Source organism: Malaclemys terrapin, chromosome 7 (genome assembly GCF_027887155.1).
Source record: "Malaclemys terrapin pileata isolate rMalTer1 chromosome 7, rMalTer1.hap1, whole genome shotgun sequence".
NCBI lineage: Eukaryota > Metazoa > Chordata > Testudines > Emydidae > Malaclemys > Malaclemys terrapin.
This window is the reverse complement of record NC_071511.1, coordinates 31,826,804-31,846,033: the sequence shown is the minus strand read 5'-3', so window position 1 is coordinate 31,846,033 and position 19,230 is coordinate 31,826,804. Positions and strand designations below refer to the sequence as shown.

General features: G+C 48.7%; 1 protein-coding gene across 1 annotated transcript in view; it reads left to right on the top strand.

The window, feature by feature from the left end:
• The window catches only part of POLA2 (DNA polymerase alpha 2, accessory subunit), a 47,570-nt gene that overhangs the window by 11,929 nt on the left and 16,411 nt on the right, over positions 1–19,230 (top strand). Inside the window, exons 10-13 of the mRNA XM_054035594.1 lie at positions 1,613–1,655; positions 3,136–3,260; positions 13,349–13,387; positions 13,923–13,996. Of these exons, the coding sequence (XP_053891569.1) occupies positions 1,613–1,655; positions 3,136–3,260; positions 13,349–13,387; positions 13,923–13,996 (281 nt within the window). The remainder of the gene's footprint in view (positions 1–1,612; positions 1,656–3,135; positions 3,261–13,348; positions 13,388–13,922; positions 13,997–19,230) is intronic.

Here is a 19,230-nt window from a genome sequence, read left to right as displayed (position 1 = left end):
CAGGGGTCCGGGCTGGGGCCGGCGGTGCGGGGCCGGGGTGCTCGGCCGGGACCAGAGCCGGCGGTGTGGGGCCTGGGGCCGGCTGTGTTTGGCCGGGGGCCGGGCTGGGGCTGGCCAGGGGTGCTCGGCCAGGGGTGCGGGGCCGGGCCGGGGGTGCTCAGCTGGGGGCGGCGGTGTGCTCGGCCGGGGCCCGGAGCCGGCGGTGTGCTCGGCTGGGGGCCGGTGTGCTCGGCCGGGGCCCGGAGCCGGAGCCAGCGGTGCGGGGCCCGGGGCCGGGTGTGTTCGGCTGGGGGCCGGATTGGGGCCGGGCCGGGCGGTGCTCGGCCGGGGGCTGGGCTCGGGGCCGGCGGGGCTCGGGGCCGGCGGTGGGAGGCCCGAGCCAAGCCGGGCAGGAGACGCCGGGGCCAGAGCCGCGCCTCCTCGCACCCCCTGCCCCAGCTTGCCTGCTGCTTCCGGCTTCCCGCAAATCAAATGTTCGCGGGAAGCAGGGGAGGGGGAGGGGCAGGGGGCGAAGCGTCCAGGGGAGGGGGCGGAGTTGGGGCGGGGCAGGGGGCGGGGAAGGGGCGCAGTTGGGGCGGGGCCGGGGCCCGTGGAGTGTCCTCTTTTTGGACACTTAAAATATGGTAACCCTACCAATGATATTCCCCCAACTCCACGTTCTGATTCCCAAACATCTCCTGTAGTGCTGATGTTCCTTGAAATCTACATACAAAAACCAAGCAATCTAACTTTACTTCCTTAGCAAGCATCCCTCCACCTGTTTGTGCTCATGCAGCTGGCGTGGTTACATTGCATCTTTATTCCGCAACTTAGGGCAGGTCTTCACTACGGGGGGGGGGTCGATTTAAGATACGCAAATTCAGCTACGCGAATAGCGTAGCTGAATTTGACCTATCGGAACCGACTTACCCCGCTGTGAGGACGGCGGCAAAATTGACCTCCGCGGCTCCCCGTCGACGGCGTTTACTCCCACCTCTGCTGGTGGAGTAAGAGCGTCGATTCGGGGATTGATTGTCGCGTCCCGACGAGACGTGATAATTTGATCCCGGGGAGCGATCGATTTCTACCCGCCGATTCAGGCGGGTAGTGTAGACCTAGCCTGAGACATCTTGCAAAGGCCTCTTAAGTAAATGCTTCTTACTAAGTATCACAGGGTTTGTCTGAGGCTATCCAAGTGCCCCTTTGGGGATGTATAGTTTTTGGATGGCTGTTGCAGCGATGTCATATCTATCAGTAATGCATGAGGCTGACTTTCCCCCCACCCTCAATTTCTTAATCTCACTAAGCCGCTATGGGCAGTAGATTTATAGAGCTTAATGCACATCATAGGTGGTTGAGGTCACTTGCTCTATGGTCTGGTGCTTCACAGTACCACAGAGGCATGTGTTAATTACCCAGGCATGTATTTGTCCCTATTAGTTGATCAAATCAGACTGTCTCCTCACTCCTGCAGAGGCTGTTACAGTGCAGGGATTGAGTAAATGTCTTTCATGTAGAGGCTATGGACCAAATCCTGCTGTGGGTTTATATTGGTGTTGCTGAGAGTAGAATTTGGCCATGTGCAATTATTCCCTTTGCTTGCAATGATTTTTTAAGTATCCTTTCTCTTCAGGGGGTGCCTCTTCCTTTCTACCAATCTACAGAGCAAGTTGAAGGTGAGTTCAATCATTTTTAAAGATTTCTCCCCCTTCCCCCTAGCTTAGAAAATCAAGGTTAGCTTTTCATACTGGTCCTGTAGAGAATTAGACAGATACACACTCAACAGCACAAACTGCAGCTAGTGCAGTTTCTCAGATTTGGTGCACATGAAACTGTTTAAAAGCATCATTACATACTCTTTACTGGGCATAGCTTCCTATTTTTTTTTTTTAATAGGTCCATTGTGGGATTGTTCTTGGATCCGATCCCAGTGATCTGTTGTTAAAGTAATCTCCTGTGCTCTGACTCTGCACTGAGAATGTAATGAAAGCTGAATTAATTTCAGGGGCTGGCTTAAACCCAATCAAAGGCATTCAGTTAGAATTTTTAAGGCAGGCCCAGATATATATGTATTTCAGCAGCTTTCCATCTGCTGGAAGGGCAATCCGGGAGGGAAACTGAGGAAAAATGATCAGTTCATCACATGCTGAGAAGTCACTCTTGATCTCTCCAGTCTGACTGTATCAGAGTCTCAACCTCCCCATGTCCCACCTTAGCACTTGGAGGCTCCCCCCACTACAAAAATACCCCCCCCACCCTTGAGCACACTAAGTCACAACAGCACCCACTGAAATTTGGCCCAGTGTCTCCTCTATCAGATGGAGGGGCGGCCAAGCCAAACCTGAGAGGTGATGCCACATCTCCCCTCCTGCGTACCAGATGGCAACACCACTAACTTAAATATGGCCCATTCCCTTACCCCTGGTCACGACGGAGGGGTGGATAAGCCAAACCTGAGTGGTGCTGTGACCTAACCACTGAACCATAAGAAAGCTCATCAGGCCCCCTCAAAGTCTGATGTGCCTCTTTCATTGAAAACCTCTGGCTTGATTTATTGTGCAATGAAGATATCAGTACATCTGGCTAAACTTGGGGTGAGCTGAACAGGGCAGTATGAATAACTCATGATGCTGAATTGTCTCTCTTCCTTCTACTTCTCATCCTCTCCATGCAAATACTTAACACAAGCAATGTCTTGGCTGTAGTCTTGGTTTTTACCCTCCTTCCCTCCATCAGTGATGTGGCACTACATGATTGCCTGGATAGCATCCCTTGTAAGACCATCTGACACATCAGAAGAGAAGTGGGTTTTTTTTTTTTTTTTTTAATAGAATGATAAAGAGAAATACTTTAAGTGGCAGGGTGGGGAATGCTCTTTTGTATTGCACACCCCAGCCAGAAAAACCTAACAGCCAAGAAATAGCACTGAGCTTGTGTGTGTGTGTGTGTGTGCGCGTGTGTGTATCACACCACAGTGCCTCTCTTTCCATATGCTGGATGCTTCTATGTACAACATCTGAGAGCAAGATCTTAGAGAGCAAAAACAGCACCAAGCAAAGGGAAATCCCCCACATGTATGATGGCAGGATAGAGGATGCCCTATGGGCAAAGGGGGAGCTTAGAAACTTGTGCTGACACTGTTGCAATACATTTTAGATTTGGAGCTGCAAATGGTCTTGGTTGCTTGTGGACCCTACACAACTTCTGACAGCATCACCTATGACCCTATGTTGGATCTGATTGATATTATCAACAAAGACAAGCCAGATGTCTGCATCGTGGTAAGAGAGAATATTCCTTACTTTTGGATTATTCCGGAGAAGAGTTGCATGTTTGGATTCGGATCCTGCAATGGATTCTATGCAGATGGACCCCTGCCCAGCATGGAGCCCATTGACTTCAGTGGGGTTCCATGCAGGGGTCTTTCCATATGGAGCTCCTGGCAGAACTAGGGCTGTGCCCCCAACTAGGGGGTCTCCTGAGAAATGGCTTTTGCCCTAGTAATTATCCTGAAATATTTCTTCTGTTTATGTAGGACCTGTTCTCCTCTACCTCCAACTGTTACTCTTATTACATCTGGACGTAAATTCTATTCTGATCTCCCAAAAACTTAAGCATATTTTATTATTATTATTTGTATTACCATAGCACCTAGGAGCTCTAGTCATGGACCAAGGCCCCCAGTTGCACTAGGTGCTGTACAAACACAGAACAAAAAGATGGTCCCTGCACTAAGGAGCTTAAACTGTAAGTATAAGACCAGAAACAACAGATAGATACAGACAGACGGGAGTACAGGGAAACAATGAGACAATATTGGCTAGCATGCTAGGCAGTGGTCTCGGCACACCAGCAGCCTAACTATTGTCACTTCTTTTTTTTGTAGGCATCACAGAAGTCTTGAGAGGGGTTTGAAGGAGGATAATGAGGTAGCTTTGTAGATGTTTTTGGGGAGCTCCTCTCAGTGTGAGGGGCAGCATGGGAGAAAGCACAAAGGTGCTTAACTCTAGGCACGTGAGTAATGCCATTGAAGTCAAGGGGACTGTTCATATGCTTTAAGCATGTGCATAACTTTTTGCAGGATTGGGGCTTTAGAATGTAAGCATTGTAGAGCAGTGTCTGTGTCTTTCTGTATGTTTGTACAGTTCTTAGCACAATGAGGTCCTGATTCCAGTTGTGGCCTTGGTCCATAATAATAGGATTCTAAAGCACAAATCCTCTAAGAATCATTGCAGCCGTTGGACTGCATAGCAGCACAACATAACTGTTTAGGACTAGAAAAGAAGATTCCTATATATAATTAGAATTGCAGGTGGGGAATTGAAGGAGGCAGAATGGAATTATTCAGAGCTGGAGTTTGGCCAGGACACTGGGGTTAATGCTCTTACGAAAAATGCTATGGGATATTTAATGAACACGGGCTTTCAGGACATTGGTTTTATTTCCCTTTTTTATGCAGTTGCTTTGTAACTAAATGGTATAACATGTAGCTGAAAACTGTTTCCATTCAAAAATACTAGGCTTAAAAAATGACGTGAAAATTCAGCTGTGATCAATTAGGCTACAATCCAAAAGCAGGATAACCATTCTTAGTCAAAGCTTATTGCTGCAAGTCCTCTTACAAGGCCCATAATATATGAATGCTTTTTTATCTCCATGTGAAGTTTTGAATTCCCTGATTCAAATGCCTACCTTGCTGTAATGTGCACATCATCTTGGTTGACAGGAATAGCCTTATCATAGAGTTAGTACATGCCTTTCTCTGTGCCCAATCCATAAAGGATGTGAATCTGTCTCTAGCTGAACTGTAACATGTTCACATCCTCTCTGGATCAGGCATGGAGGCAGAGACACTGATTAATGGATTACATACTTCCTTGGGACAGAGGAAGCTCATTCCAAAGTGTGTGAGGCCTACAATAGTTCAGATTCTAGGACCTCTCAAGCTGATCTGTCCAGAGGAAGTCTGTGATCTACTGTAAATTGGGCGCACAGGGCATGGGACACAATCACCCAGGCCAGGGGAATTACATTAGGATTTCTAGTGACTTGAGCATAGGACTGGAAGCCAGGGGCTCTGTTTCTGCCACTATCTTGTTCTGTGGCCTTGGGAAAGTCTGAGTGTCTCAGGCTTCCCCATCTGAGAGAGAAATAACTCAGTAACTTACAGGAGTGAGTGAAAGTGCACAGTAGCATTAAGAGGAAGCTCTGGTATTCTAGTATAGCCTAGAGCCCCAACTGAGTTCAGGGCTTTGTTGTCCAAGGTATTGCACAGATACAGTGAGACAGTCCCTGCTCCAAATAGGCAAGACAAATAAAGAGTGGGAGGTGAAACAGGCAGAGAGAGGGGAAGTGACTTGCCCACATTCACACAGTAGCAGAGCTGGGAATAGAACTTGGGTCTCCTGACTGCTAGGCCAGTGCTCTATCCATTAGCCCATGTTGCCTCTTCTTTGATTGTCTTTAAATTGAATTCTAAACAATACTAGCTGTAAACTGAAGAGCTTTTAGATTATGTACCACATAAGGGATAGGGTTTATCAGCTAGCCCACTAGAGGTCCTAGTGTGACTTCAAAATCAAGCCGTGTCTGCCCAGAAGAGACTAGTTGCAGTAACATTTTTATGTTAGATAATCTCATTTTATATCCTTTTTTAAAAAATGAATTTACACCAAAATGAAGCCCAGTTTCTGTATGTAACTATGTAAAGTTACCCATAGCCTCACAATCCCTGTGAGAGTGTCCAACAAATACAGGAAGTTATTAAATTTCCTTGGGAGTCGGTGATTTACCCTTCTATTCAGAAAAGGTGAAAGGCACCTTAAAAAAACAGTTACCTTCTTGTAACTGTTGAACAACACATCTCGAACATGTCCGTTCCAATCAGGCGTATGTGCGCGCGCACATGCACAGTAGCTGGAAGATTTTTTTCCCCTAGCAGCAACCGTAGGGTCAGCCTGGGCGCCCCCTGGAGTCGCGCCTTCATGGCACCCAATATAGAGCACTGCCGACCCTACACCTCCTCAGTTCCTTCTTGCCAGCTACTCCGACAGAGGGGTAGGAAGGTGGGTATTGGAATGGACATGAACAACAGTTACAAGGTGAGTAACTGTTTTTAGTTCTTGGGGTGCTTGTTCATGTGAATTCCAATCAGGTGACTCCCAAGGCCAAGTTCAGGTGGCGGGGTCGGAGTCATCCACTGATTGGAGCACCATTCTACCAAAGGCTGCATCTTCTCGGGCCTGCTGCGTAATTGCACAGTGCATGGTGAAAGTGTGGATGGAGGACCATGTCGTTGCTCTGCAGATTTCCTGGAGTAGGGAGCTGCGCCAGGAACCCTGTTGATGAAGCCTGCACCCTGGTGGAGTGCACAGTGATCAGGGGTGCGGGAACCCCTGCCAGATTGTAGCACTCGTGGATGTAGGATGTGATCCATGACGAAATGTGTTGTGACGACACGGGTAGGCCTTTCATTCTGTCCGTCACGGCCATGAATAACTTGGACCGATTTTTTTTGAACGGCTTCGTTCTCTCGATGTAAAAGGTTAGCGCCCTGCAGACATCTAGTGAGTGGAGTCTGCTCCCTGTTGCTAGAATGCAGGTTAGGGTAGAACACCGGGAGAAAGATGTCACAGTTTCACATTAACCAGGACACAATTTTTGTGAGGAAAGCAGGGTGAGGCCTGAGCTGCACCTTGTCCTTCTAGAAAACTGTATAAGGGGACTCGGAGGTTAGGGCCTTGAGTTCAGACACTCTCCTGGCCGAAGTTATTGCCACCAGGAACGCCACCTTGTAAGAGAGGTAGAGCAGGGAGCAGGTCACCAAGGGCTCTAAAGGTGGTCCCATGAGTCTAGAAAGGACCAGGTTGAGGTCCCAGACCGGGACAGGCTGACTGTTGGGGTATAGCCAGTCGAGCCCTTTTAAGAACTGGCTGACCATCGGGTTAGCAAACACAGAGCGGCCCTCCTCCTCTGGGTGAAAAGCCGAGATGATGGCTAAGTGCACCCTTATTGATGATAACGAAACCCCTGCTGCTTCAGATGGGGGAGGTAGTCCAGAATAAGCTGCATTGATGCTAGTGTCGGGGACGAATGGTGCTGCGCTGACCAGATTGAAAATCTCTTCCACTTGGCAAGGTATGTGGCTCTCAGAGAGTTTTCTGCTGCCAAGAAGGACCAGTCTAATGTGGCCTGAACAGGAAAGCTCAATCTGGTTCAACCATGGAGCTTCCACGCCATGAGGTGAAGCAACTCGAGGTTTGGATGTTGAAGACAACCGTGATCTTGTGTCAGAAGGTCCGGGAAGAGTGGCAGGGTGAACGGGGCCTCCACGGACATGTCTAGGAGAGATGTGTACCAGTGCTGACTGGGCAGGCTGGTGCTATCAATATGACCTGAGCTTGTTCCATCCGGATCTTGAGGAATTCCTTGTGAATGAGCAGTATGGGCGGAAAGATGTATAGGAGACCTCCTCTCCAATGGAGGAGGAAAACGTCCGCCTAGAGCCTGGGCTGTGATTTTTTGGAAGGAGCAGAACTGCTGGCACTTCCTGTTGTATTGTATCGCATGGCGAATAGGTCTATCTGGGGAAAGCCCCACCTCTGGAAGATTGAAATTGCGACGTCCAGGCAAAGGGACCACTCATGGCCGTGAAATGACCTGCTGAGGTGATCCGCCAGCTCGTTCTGTACCCCAGGGAGGTACGACGCTTGCAGGTGTAATGAATGTTCTACACAGAAGTCCCACAGCATGAGGACTTCCTGGCACAGGGGAGAGGAGCATTCACCCCCCCTGTTTGTTGATATAGAACGTTGCCATGGTGGTGTCTGTCATGACTGATACACGTTGTCCCATTAAGTATGCCTGGAAGGTCTGGCACGCCAGGCACACTGCTCTCAATTCTCTGACGTTGAAGTGAAGAGCCAGATCTGTCTGAGATCAGAGACCCCGAGTCCTGCGGTCTCCTAGATGTACTCCCCAGCCCAAGTCTTATGCATCCATCACTAGCGACAGAGATGGCTGCTGACTGGCGAAGGGGATCCCTGAGCGTACCTCGTGAGGGTCGAGCCCCCTAGGAGGGAGTTGAGGACCAGGCGAGGCAGGGTCACGATTCTCTCCAAGCTGTCCCTGGCTGGGCAGTACACTGACACAAGCCACGACTGAAGAGGTCAAAGCCTTAGTCTGGCATGCTGCACCACATAGGTACAGGTAGCCATGTGTCTGAGAAGCTTCAGGCTTCTTTCTTGCTGTGGTGGTGTGAAACTGAGGCCTCAAATCATATTGATCAGGGCCTAAAACCTCACTTGTGGCAGGCATGCCCTGGCCTGGGTCGAGTCCAGTATTTCCCCTATAAATTCTATCCTCTGGACCGGGGACAGAGTCAATTTCACTTAATTTAGAAGGAGACTCAGGTTGTCAAAGGTGATTCTGATTAATCTGATCTGAGCTTCTACTTGGGTCTTGGAGTGACCCTTGATCAGCCAGTTGTCGAGATAAGGAAACACCTGTACCTGATGCCTGCACAGAAACGCAGTGACGACAGCCATGCACTTGGTGAAAACATGAGGTTCTGCTGACAGGCCGAATGGGAGGACTGTAAATTGGTAGTGGGTGGTGTTCACCACAAACCTGAGGTACTTCCTGTGGGGCTGGGTGATCGCGATATGAAGGTACGCATCCTTCAAGTCGAGGGCGACATACAAGTCTGCTGGATCCAATGAAGGAATGATGGAGACCAGAGAGACCATGTGGAACTTGAGTTTCTTCATGAACTTGTTGAGTTGTCACAGGTCCAGGATGGCCTGAGGCTGCCTTTGGCTTTCGATATTAGGAAATACCAGGAATAGAAGCCCTCACCCCTTTTGCTCCTGAGGAACCTCCTCCACTGTCCCTAAAGATAGAAGCAACTGCATCTCCTGGATAAGGAGCTGCTCCTGAGAAGGGTCCCTGAAGAGGGACGGGGAAGGGTGGGAGGGCACAGAATTGGATGGAGTATCGCCTCTCTACCGTGCGGAGCACCCATCAGTCCGAGGTGATACAGGACTATGCACGGTAGAAAGGGGATAGTCGGGACAAGAAGGTAAGGCAGGGTGGATCCATTGTCAGGTGTGGTACACCGCCCTCGAAGGCTTGGGTTGTCCCGAGCCCTGGTGAGAGGGTTGGTGTGGCCTTCTCCTGCTATTTCAATTCCTCCTTCTGGACCTATCTTGGCAGTTCTGCTGCCCGAACCGCTGCTGGAGCTGCGGACGGAAGTGTCTCAGCTGCGTTGAAGGAGTATAGAGGCCCAGGGACCTGAGGGTGGCTCTGGAATCTTTAAGGCTGTTTAGCTTTTTGTCCATCTTCTCTGAAAAGAGTCTCGCTCTCAAAGAGCAGATCTTGGATGGTTTGCTGTACCTCAAAGGGGAGACCAGAAACCTGAAGCCATGAGCCCCTTCTCATGGCCACTCCAGTAGCCATAACTCTGGTTGCCGCATCTGCCCCGTCAAGTGCCACCTGAAGGGATGCTCTGGAGATCAGTTTCCCTTCCTCAACCAAAGCTGAAAATTCAGCACGGGAGTCCGAGGGGAGCAATCCATAAATTTAGCCATCACCGAGCAGGCATTGTAGGAGTACCTGCTGATGATGGATGGCCTGCTGGTTGGGTATGCGGAGTTGCAATCTCCCCGTGGAGTAAACCTTTTGCCTGAAAAGGTCTAATTTTTTGGCGTCCCTATTCATGGGTGAAGGGCCTTGAAATCCTTACATCTCCCACTGGTTAGCGGCGTCCACCGCCAGTAAATCAGGCTGAGGGTGGGAATAGAGGTGTTCATAGCCCTTGGAGGGCACAAAGTACTGGCGCTCATTGCACTTGGCCATAGGTGGCAATGAGGTTGGGGTCTGCCAAAGGGTCTTGGTCATGTCTGTGATTGTCTTTATCAGTGGTAGGGCGATACGGGCAGGGCCAGAGGGAGCCAGGATGTCCACCATCATCCATAACTTCCTCCGCCTTAATGCCCAGACCCTGGGCAACCTGGCGCAGCAGCTGCTGCAACACCCTGGAGTCTTCTAGAGCTGGAGCTACTGAAGTGCCCTCTAGGGCAGGGGTGGGTAAACTATGGCCCACAAGCTCGTGCTGGGGAGCAGGGTCTGGGACTTGCCCTGCTCCGGCACTCCAGCCGGGACGCTGGGTCGGGGGCCGCACCATGTGGCTCCCGGAAACCACAGCATGGCCCCGCTCCAGCTCCTACGTGCTCCAATGGTCCCCCTCCAGCGCTCCAATGGGAGCTGCAGGAGCAGTGCCTGTGGATGGGGCAGCGTGCAGATTCGCCTGGCTGCACCTCCACGTAGGAGCCGGAGATGGGACATGCCACTGCTTCCGGGAACCGCTCGAGGTAAGCACCGCTTGGAGCCTGCACCCCTGAGCCTCTCTCCATGCCCCAACCCCGTGCCCCAGCCCTGATCCCCCTCCTGCCCTCTGAACCCCTTGGTCCCAGCCCAGATCACCCTCCTACACCCCAATCTTCTCATCTCCAGCCTCACCCCAGAGCCAGCACCCCCCAACCAGAGCCCTCACCCCCTCCCGCATCCCAACCCCAATTTTGTGAGCATTCATGGCCCGCCATACAATTTCTATTTTCTGATGTGGCCCTCAGGCCAAAAAGTTTGCCCACCCCTGCGCTAGGGCCTCATCTGATGATGAGGAGGAGGAGGAGACCACCAGGAGAGTTGGTTGCTCCTTACCATTACCACCTGAGGGATCTCTTGACCCTGTAGGAACTGTGGTAGGTTGGCCTGGTCCTGGTGCTGTGAAAGGCGCAGGTGTCAGTGCTGATGTCAGGCCCCATCCTGGTGCCGGCACCTGGTGCAACATGTGTACCGGGGTTCCTGTAGCGTCAGTGCCGAGGGTGTGCCATAGCTGATGCCTCCGGTGCTGAAGGTAATGGTGTTAATGACTGAGACACTGGCTTCGGTGTCAATCATGACGGAATGAACATTGCGGACATCACTGATGCTGCACCCAAGTGGGACCCTTGGCTCCGACCCTGGGCTTGATGGAAAGCCCAGAGTCCCAAAGGAACACTGCAGTGGATTTTGCCATTGAGGGGCCCACTGCTTTGGGTGGGACTGCCTATGGTGCTATGAGGAGGATCTTCTGCTCCTGCTATAGTCGGAGCGGTATGAATCTGACTCAGAGTAGGAGGACCAGGGTGGCACTGCTCCTCTTGAGGTAGAGTGTCGAGAAGCAGGGGACCGACTGCGCTCCCTGGATGGCGGTGCTGGAGTAGAAGGGTGCCGAGGTGATGGGGATCAGCGTGCCATCATTGCTGGCTTTTCCTTAGACTGCACGGGGTGCCAGGATGGAAGCTGCAGTGCCGGGACGCTCTCCTGTCTCAGCGGCGAAAACGGCGCCGTGAGCCTCAATAAATCCTGCGCCGCCTCGAAAGCCTCTGGGGTGTACAAGAGCGGTAGATGCTCCACAGGTGTGGTGAGCAAAATGGGCCCAGTCTGGACTGTCTCACCTAGGCAGGAGTCAACGTGGCCCCACTCTGAGTCTCCGAGCCGTGGCCCGACTGAGATGCCACTGGTGGCTGGTCCCTGGGTCTTGCTGAGGGAGATTGACCTCTATTTCTTCTGCACCGGCGATTGGGACTGGTGCCGAAGGCTGGAATGTCCCTGAGAGGCTCCATGACTGTGCTGAGCTTCCTTGCCAGCATCTTTCTTCAACGCCGCATCCTTCAAAGACAGCGCCGGAGCACTTTGTACTGAAGACAACGTGCTGGGAGCAGGATCAGTGGCGCCTGGGTCCGACTGAGGTCGGAGAACTGCCTCCCTAAGGAGAATTTTGACACACTGCTCCCTCTCCTTAACGGTTCTCAGTCGGAATTCCCAACAGATCTTGCAGTGGTCTTTCTGGTGACCCTTGCCCAGGCACTGTAAGCAGGAAGTATGGGGGTCACTTTTTGGCATGCACTTCGCCCAAATCGGGCAAGTCTTAAAGCCCAGGGATCACGGCATGTCCTGGTAACAAATGTGGGGGGAACCCCCTGTAACTGAAACTTATAAAGAACTACTAAACAAATAGTAAGAACTCTGTTTTTCTCCGACAGTAACTACTGGAAACTAACTATGTACAGTGTATAAAGCTCTGCTAATCTACTTGCCGGAGCAAGAGAAGAGCAAGGGGAAGTTCCAGCTACTGTCACTGGTGGTAAGAAGGAACTGAGGGGGTATAGGGTCGGCAGAGCTCTATATTAGGTGCCATGGAGGCGCGACTGTAGGGGGCTCCCAGGCCACAGTTGCTGCTAGGGTGGGGATTCTCAAACTGTGGGTCGCGAGGTTCTTACATGGGGAGGGGGGGTCACAAGCTGCCAGCCTCTGCCCCAAACCCTGCTTCGCCTCCAGCATTTATAATGTTGTTAAATATATTAAAAAGTGTTTTTTTAATTTATCGGGGGGGGGAGGGGTCACACTCAGAGGCTTGCTGTGTGAAAGGCTTCACCAGTACAAAAGTTTGAGAATAACTATGCTAGGGGAAAAATCTTCCAGCTACTGTGCACGTGCGCGCGCACGCACACACCTGATTGGAATTGACATGAATAAGCACTCTAAGAACAACAAGGCGATCCCCATAATTGTCCTCCAAGAGGCTCCTATTTCTAAAGCATCTGGTGATGGCCAATAGCCTGAGCTAAATGGACCATTCGTATCCAATGTTGCAAAACCTATGTTCAGTGATCACAAAGCACTTTCCCAGTATATGATCAATCACACAGCTTCCCTTGCTCTGATAGCACTTCTCAGAGTGCTTTACAAAGGAGGCAAGTAACATAATCCCCATTTTATAGATGGAGAAACTGAGGCATAGAGAGAGGAAAGTGACTTGCCTAACATCACTCAGAGGCCAGTAGCAGAGCTGGGACTAGAACCGAGGTCTCCAGGGTTCCAGCCCAGTGTTCTGCCCACTAATCCACATTACAGCCCTTAAGTTAGACGTTAGCCCTTGGGTGGGGAAACTGAGGCACAGAAGTACAAAGTGACGTAGTTGTTCTATGCCCACTTCTGCCCAGTAGACCTGACTCCCACTCCCCTGCTATCATTCACTAAGTTATGTTCCCTCCTTAACTCAGGAATCCTGACTCTCCTTCCTCTGTTGTCCATTTGACCACACACCTTCCCTGAGCCAGGAGATGGAACCCAAGAGTCTTGGTTCCCAGTCTCTGTTCTAGTATCTAGAAAACTTTCTTTCCAGCTGCGGCTTGTATATTACCTATGTTTAATGCAGCCTGGGTCACAGTTCAGGGCTGGAGCACCAGTCAGTGAGCAGGCAGGATGCAAGGGATAGATTTTTCTCTTTGAATTCCTTTCTTGACTTCTTGTTTTCTTGTTCCAGTTTGGTCCTTTTCTCGATGCTAAACACGAGCAAGTTGAGGTAAGTTGCCCCCCAAGGGAGTTGAGAATCCACAAATATTTCCTCTCTGCGGTCTAGTAAATACCACGAGCTAACATCTTGGGGCGGCTATGGAGCAGGTCCTTGGAAGGCTCTCCTACCCTTCAGAGTGACAGCACATCAAAGGCAATGCCAGTGCAACAACCATGGAGGGATATTCCTGGACTTTGCCCAAGAATTTAGATGAGTTTTGTCAGAAGTATTTACTGCCCATTAGAATCCTTGAATTGCCAGGCAACCCAAATATCCATGGCTTCTTTACGTGGATGAATCCTGGCCTCCCTAGGAGGCTATTGCCATGTTACCAAATGAAACCAGGTTTGATTAACTTCATGGGCAGCCTTTTAAAGAATGACCTTCAAGCTTTGGTTGGCATTGCCCCATTGTTCCTTGAAGGTGTGGGGAGGCTACCAGAGTCTTTCCCAGTCTGTTTGGCTGAACTCTGCTCTTGACATGGTCTGTGACTTTCCTCAGAGAAAACTTGTAACAAATCAAGTTGTTCTTTCTTTGTCTGTAGAACGGTCAGCTCATTGGATCATTTGAGGATATCTTTAAACATTGTCTGAAGATGATAATTGAAGGGACAAGAAGGTATGTATTAAATAGCCTTTGTGCTCTTTTGTCAGCTTCCAAGGATTTGAAAGTATTGGGAAACGTACTGAATTAAGATTTTTCCATCCCTTGTGTGTGCTGTATCTCAGGGAGGTGGTTCATCCATGTTCACAGAGCGAGTGTATGACAATACTGGGACTAGAACACATGAATCCTGATTCCCAGTCCCTCCTTTAGGTTACTAGAAAATGGTTCCTTTCACAATACAGAGCCTAAGCTAGTCTGATTCTCTAGTCTGCCTATGAGAGGAAGGATGGCCTTGTAGTTGGGGCATTAGACTGGGATTGTGGAGATAAGGGAGTCAATTTTGTTGTCTGCCAGAGACTTGCTGTGTGATCTCGAGCAAGTCACTGTGGCCTGTTCTACCCTAAAAAGTTAGGTCAACTTAGCTACGTCACTTGAGGGTGTGAAAAATGCACAGCCATGAGCAGCATAGTTAAGCCAATCTAACCTCCAGTGTTCACAACACTAAGTTGATGGAAGAATTCTGTCAACCTAGCTGCTGCCTCTCAGGGAGGTGGATCATCTAAGATGATGGGACAACCCTTCCTGTCAGCGTAGGTAGTGTCAGCGCTGCAGTGGTGCACCTGTGCTGCTGTAGAGTTTCAAATATAGACAAGCCATCAGTCTCTCTGTTCCTCAATTCCTTGTGTGAAATAAGTGTAATAATCCTTCCTTTCTCATGTTCATTTAGATTATTTATCACTTTGATGCAGGTAGGTCCTACTACTGTCAGCCAGATCATGCCCCTTGTACAATAAAATTTTCAAAAGCTCCTAAGTGACTTAAGAGCCTAAGCGCCATTGATTTATTTTAATGGGACTTAGGCTTCTAAGGGTATGTCAACACTACTCGCCGGATTGGCGGGCAGCGATCTATCCAGCGGGGGTCGATTTATCGCATCTCGTCTAGACGTGATATATCGACCCCCGAGCGCTCTCCCGTCAACTCCTGTACTCCACCACTGCGAGAGGTGCAGGCGGAGTCGACGGGGGAGCGGCAGCAGTCGACTCACTGCAGTGAAGACACCGCAGTGAGTAGGTCTAAGTACGTCAACTGAAGTTGTATAAGTTAGATTGATTTCCCGCCCCCCGGGTAGACCAGTAACTAAGTGCTTTTGAAAATTTCACCATTAATTAAGAAACTCTTTAGGGCAGAGACTCTCTCCCTGTGGGTATAACTTCACTGCAGAATTAGCTGAGATTTTTACCTGGGTGTTGCCCCAATGCCCTCCCATCCACACATGCAAACTCCTCACCTGAGTTGAGTGGTGCTTTCAGCTCAGGCTAGCTGGCTTGACTGGTGTGGGGTGGTAACCCATCCATTGCGCATTGAGGATGTAGTGCTGATAGTCTTCCAATGCCTTCCCAATTCCCACCATGTGCCCAGAAGAACATGCAAGTTCTCCCACAAGTCACTGGGAAAGAATCCATTGAGCAGCTCACCTGACTGCAGCACAAAGAATGATAGGATATTCCCCCAGAAATCCAGTGAGCCACATGGGAGAATGCAATACTGGTGAGAAGAGAGTAACTCAAGTATGACTTGCAGTGTGGCTGCTCAGACCTGGGCTAGGCTAACGTGCATGCTCAGACCTAGGTACCAATCACCAGTGCAAACTCTGCCGTGAAGACCTACTTTGTGACAGTGCAACATCCAACACAAGGGGGTGGGGGGAGGGGGCTTCATCTTGTGGCCTCTAGTTTCTACGGTGATACAAATAACTTTAACAATAGTCCCTTTACTGCTAGTGCGTGACTGTTCCCATCTGTGTGCGTGCTCTCTCTCTCTCTCTCGTAAGACTGAGTAGCCTATTACTTGAGACATTTAAAACTAGACTATAAAACTGATAAATGGACAAACAATCCTGCATGCCAGGGAGGTGAATTAGTCTTCTGTATTTCTTAACTGGTGGGTCACAACTGCTGGGGCAGAGTCATGAGGCATTGAAAATTGTATTACAATCCAAAGACAAGAGAAGAAACTTTTCAGAATAACTTCAGGGTAGCCAAAACCTTTAAAGCTTGTGAGGTTAAATGTAGTAGTAGTTTATCATTTAAACAATTTTTACTTTTGCGAACCAGAAGAGGTTGAGAAATACCGAATAAAATGACATGAAGTTTTATTTATGTGCTTACAATTAATCTTCCCAAGGGAAGTGGAAGACTGTTCGTAACACTCCCCTGATAGGATAAACTTTAGGAAAGGTATGATATTTGTCCCCCTCACCGCAAAAACAGTTCTTTCCCCTTCCTTAAAGCTGCCAACGCTCAGATAGCTGCAGACTACAAGCACAAAGGATTAAGACCCAGAAATAGTGCTGGTGGAAGTGTAACATGGGTGGAGTTCCTGACTCTCTTTCAAACAGACAAAGCTGTGAACACAGCATATCAGCTATGTGCCTAAAGGACGGGCAGGTACTAATGAGAAAGGGGAGACTTTATTTCAGGAAGAATAGAAAGCCAAAAATAGGGTTTTTGGGTAGCCAGCAGCAAACATCCTTGATTACTCTGGGAGAGCATAGAAGCTAAACATGGCAGAGGTGCTATCTTGATTGACTTGTTGGCTCATGTACATTTTGGGATTAAGGCCTTGTCTTGGTTTTAGCCACCTATATCTATAACCTAGTGTACAAATCCCTAGTGTTACACAAGCAAAGCACTTGTCTATACTTACAGCGCTGTAGCAACTGCGCCACTGTAGAGCTTAGTGAAGACTAGGGCTGTTAAGCAATTAAACAAATAATTGTGACTAATTGCACAATTAAAAAAATAAATTGCAATTAATCACACTGTTAAATAATAGAATACCACTTATTTAAATATTTTTGGGTATTGTGACAAAGTTCTGTCCTTGACTCCGTGGGTCCAGGTTTCCTGACAGATTTTTGCTAGCCTCAGAGGCTCACTGTGACCCTCCACATAGCCCTTCTCTCTCTAGAGGCGAGGGTCACAGTCTACTCAGCCATTTTCATCATAAGCCAGCAAGGGAGGGGAGGAGAAACAACCCTCCCTCACACAGTCTCTGTTGTCTCCGAGTATCAGTGATTAATCAGGGAGGGGAAAGGGGAGCCCAGGCCCACCCTCTATTCCGGGCTCCAGCCCAGGGACCCTAAATTTAGCAGCTATGAAAGCTCCCTTTTTGGAAATAGGGCGTGTATAATTCCCTGGGCTACTTCCCCACAGCAGCCCCCACTCAATATCTTCTTCACAATTACCTCAGGGCCTCCTTCCTTGCACCTGATATGGATTCGTACTACTCCGTTCCTCCAACAGCACAGCTCCCTCCTATAGCTCCTGACGCCCACACTGCACTGACTGAGAGGCTTTTAACTAGTTCTAGCCAGTCCTTGATTGGCTTCAGGTGTCCCAATCAATCTAGCTGTCTCTCCTGCCTTCTAGAAGGATCTTAATTGGCCCCAGGTGTCTTGATTAACCTGGAGCAACTGCCATTTGGTTACCTTGGTACCAGGGATTTGTTTAGCCTGGGGCTAACATACCTGTTCCTCACTACTTTACTGTAGCCATGTGGCCTTGCCCCATCACATATCCCGCCCCTCTGCTCAACACCATAGAGTTGGGCAACTTGGGACAGGACAACACCATTCCAGGGAACATGCGTCCATGCTAATAACAGGCTCTGCTCGATAACCATCCAAAGCAGAGTGGACTGACGCATGTTCATTTTAATCATCTGAGTCAGATACCACCAGCAGAAGGTTGATTTTCTTTTTTGGTGGTTTGGGTTCTGTAGTTTCTGCATTGGAGTGTTGCTCTAAGACTTCTGAAAGCATGCCCCACATCTCATCCCTCTCAGATTTTGGAAGGCACTTCAGATTCTTAAACCTTGAGTTGAGTTCTGTAGCTATTTTTAGAAATCTCACATAGATACCATCTTTGCGTTTCGTCAAATCAGCTGTGAAAGTGTTCTTAAAATGAACACGTGCTGGGTTATCATCCAAGACTGCTATAACATGAAATATATAACAGAATGCGTGTAAAACAGAACAGGAGACGTACAATTCTCCCCCAAGGAGTTCAGTCACAAATTTAATTAACGCACCGTTTTTGTAACGAGCATCATCAGCATGGAAACATGTCCTCCAGAATGGTGGTTGAAGCATAAAGGGGCGTACGAATGTTTAGCATATCTGGCACGTAAATACCTTGCAACACCGGCTACAAAAGTGCCATGCAAATGCCTGTTCTCACTTTCAGGTTCATTATAAATAAGAAGCAGGCAGCAGTATCTCCCGTAAATGTAAACAAACTTGTTTGTCTTAGTGATTGGCTAAACAAGAAGTATGACTGAGTGGACTTTTTGTTTTTAGTGCAGTTATATAAAAAAAAAATCTACATTTGTAAGTTACACTTTCACAGTAGAGATTGCACTACTGTACTTGTATGAGGTGAATTGAAAAATACTATTTTTTATCATTTTTACAGTGCAAATATTTGTAATAAAAATAATATAAAGTGAGCACTGTACACTTTTGTATTCGGTGATGTAATAGAAGTCAATATATTTGAAAAATATAGAAAAACATCCAAAAATGTTTAATACATTTCAATTGATATTCTGTTTAACAGTGTGATTAATCACGATTAATTTTTTTTAATCGCAGTTAATTTTTTTGCGTTAATCACGTGAGTTAACTGCCATTAATCGACAGCCCTAGTGAAGATGCTATCTGCATAGGTACTCCACCTCCCTGAGAGGTAGTAGCTATGTCAACAGAAGAAACCCTTCCATCAACATTGCACTGTCTATAGGTTGGTAGTAGTGTCGTTATAACTACATATCTTTGTAGTGGAGATTAGGGAAAAGCTGTGATTGGCACAGATACAATATTTAGATTGTGGTTTGTAGCATAGACAGGCCCTGTCGCATGTAGAGGCACTCCCAGGGTAGACTATTAGGCTTTTTTTTTTTTTTTTTTTTTTTTTTTTTTTTTTTTTTGTCATAGTCTCCTTCATGATAGACTTATAAAGAAATACACACACTGAAACTTCAGATCGAAGTGCATGCTTCCAGCCTATCTTGTAGAGGGAATTCTGGAGGCATTTGCCTTCCCTGAACAATAGGGGAGAAGTTGTCCCCTACAACTTTAATTTACGCCCAGTTAACCATCTGATAAATGCGAAAGGAGGCTGGTTTATCAGTGAGTCAGCATGGCAAGCCCCTCCCTTTGATCATCCCATGACAAAAGCCAC